Genomic DNA, 2,742 nt, shown 5'->3' on the forward strand with positions numbered 1-2,742 from the left:
TTAGTGTCGGTAGAAGTTCTATTAGAATTTTTTTGTACTCAAGGTTTTATTGTGTTTTAAATTCAGTCAACTTTTTCATCTAATCACCTCCTGTCATGTATCTTCTGTTACTACATCTGGCTTGATTCTTTTGGTAAAATAGCATTGTTCAGAGATTTTTCGGTAAGAAGAGGGGCGTTTACTTAATCAAGATTTAAGACATACAAATGATGATTAGTGTCAATAAGATGATTAACAAATCCCTGATTATATAATTGCATCAATTCTTGTATCCTAGACCGCCTATATATAAAACGGAAATCCCCCAATACAATTATACAATCCAACAAACCTTTTCCCTTTTTCAAAGAAATATAAATTTCTAATCTTCTTTTTTCATTTTTCCTTTTTCCATTTTATACGCACACCACGAATCTTTCGTAAATTTTGCCATTTCGTATCAGATTTTTTCATTGAATATACGAAATCCCAGTCTTTGCGTCTGTTGTTGGTGCTGTTTTCGTGTATTATTACTTTCTTTTCTGATGTATTCAACCAGATTCATTACCATGAAGCCCTGTATTAGAATCCTTCTTCCCTCCAACCATTTATTTGTACCAACTAATTTTTCCAAATTTGAATTGTTTAGCCATAAGTTTCACACGAGTTCCTTCCATGTTTTGGGAATTAAATCAATTTTTAATCATGCCCAGAAGGCGATTTATGCCCCATCTTTAACTTGGGGCCAAGCTAGGACTTTATCAGGCCCTAATTTCAATAGCAAAGGTTATTATGTTGTTGCCAGTGCTGCATCAAATATTAGGAATTTTTCGAAATCGGTCGAAACCCGCGTGAACAACCAGAATTTTGAGAAGATTTATGTCCAGGGTGGCCTGAATGTAAAGCCGCTGGTGCCGGAAAATACTGATTTGGATGAAACCCTAGCAAAAAGTGATGGAGACAGGGCACAAGTTATTGAAGGTCTTTATGGTGTAAATGAGGAGAACTCGAATGTGGCCGAGGCCGTGAAGGCTGAAAAAAAGGAGTCTGAGGTTGAGAAGGAGGCATGGAGATTGTTGACGAATGCGGTTGTGACTTATTGCAATAGCCCGGTTGGGACAGTGGCCGCTAATGATCCCAATGACAAGATGCCTTTGAATTATGATCAGGTGTTTATAAGGGATTTCGTTCCTTCGGCCCTAGCTTTTTTGCTCAAGGGCGAGGGGGAGATAGTTAGGAATTTCCTCCTGCACACCATGCAGCTACAGGTAAATTGATTTGAACTCGTGTTGATATGTATTTATATAATTTTTGTATTGTATTCACCTAATATGTGGATAGAGTTATGTTTGTATGTTTCAAATTTTGAGTGGAAACATAGATTCAATGTTGGAGCTGTAGAATATGAATCAGAAAAAAGAAAGGTTTTGGTTGAAAATGCATCATATGATGGAAATGATGTGGTAGTTTATGTTTAAGGAAGTGCTAATTTCAGTTCCATACATTGTTCCCTTGCCGCAATGCATCACGATGCCTTCGGTATTAGAATGCTCGAGACACATAATGCTAGGTTTATAACTCTTTGTTGCAAAATTAAGATATTCAGGTAATGAATCAAAGACCATGACGAATACATATATTCTTTCTACATCGACACAGAGGAGAAATGGTGAGAATCTATGAATTGGATTAATAAGAGTTAGAGAGAGAAAAATAAATAGGTTGTGACAAAACACCTTATGCGACTAAGCATATGGTTTGTCTTCTAATTTGAACATATTCTATTTGTTTTAATTAGAGATAAAGTAAAAGGAAATTTACAATTTCAATTTCTGTTCTTTCACATTTCATTATTACATAAAGCACCTCATACAATATAATTTAAGTTTAACATTTTGTTTAAAGATATATGTACATAAGGCTTTCATCGATTGAAGTAAATGAAAGACGTGTAAAAATATTGCAGGTTGTGTTAGATATGCATCTGTATATCTGAGGACCAATATACTTAGTACCTTTAGATCTCTGTTCTTTAACATTTCATTATTTCATAGAGCACCTCATACAATATAATTCAGTTTAACATTTTGCTTAAAGATATATGTACAGAAAGCTTTTTTCATTGAAGTAAATGAAAGATGTATAACAATAATGCAGGTTGCATTACAAATGCATCTGATACAATATATCTGAGGTCCAGTGTATTTAATACTTACAGACCATAGAAGCGATGAGTTTTATTCACAGATTTAAGATGTAAACAATTTATCGTCATGTCTATAACATTTATTTTGCATGTAAAACTTGGAGTCATTTTCTTGATACCTACAAGAGGAAATTGGTTTTCTTATGCTTAACAAATTGAATATTTGGGGGTAAATAACATATTTATCAGTCTTTATATGTGATTTACTGTGACATTATAATGCAATATCCACCTGGAAGCATTTGTGCAAGATGTGATCACTTATTTTTATTCATTTAATTTAATTTAATTATTTATTATTTTCCTTTCAAATTTTTTTTTTTTTTTTCATTTAATTTCTCATTCTTAACATTTCCCTTTTTGTATGTAGAGTTGGGAGAAAACAGTGGATTGCTACAGTCCAGGGCAGGGATTGATGCCAGCAAGTTTTAAAGTTAGATCTGTCGCTCTTGATGATAACAAGTTTGAAGAAGTTTTGGACCCAGATTTCGGGGAGTCGGCTATCGGCCGTGTGGCACCTGTTGACTCTGGTAATTATGTCCTTTCAGCACCCCCCC

The 2,742-nt window shown here is 34.2% G+C and overlaps 1 protein-coding gene across 1 annotated transcript in view; it reads left to right on the plus strand.

Annotated features, from left to right (window-relative positions):
• Positions 1-238: 238 nt before the first annotated feature.
• LOC111409857 (alkaline/neutral invertase A, mitochondrial-like) overlaps positions 239-2,742 on the plus strand; it is a 6,218-nt gene continuing 3,714 nt past the window's right edge. Inside the window, exons 1-2 of the mRNA XM_023039939.1 lie at positions 239-1,247; positions 2,556-2,715. Of these exons, the coding sequence (XP_022895707.1) occupies positions 525-1,247; positions 2,556-2,715 (883 nt within the window). The 5' untranslated portion in view covers positions 239-524. The remainder of the gene's footprint in view (positions 1,248-2,555; positions 2,716-2,742) is intronic.

Source organism: Olea europaea, chromosome 15 (genome assembly GCF_002742605.1).
Source record: "Olea europaea var. sylvestris chromosome 15, O_europaea_v1, whole genome shotgun sequence".
NCBI lineage: Eukaryota > Viridiplantae > Streptophyta > Magnoliopsida > Lamiales > Oleaceae > Olea > Olea europaea.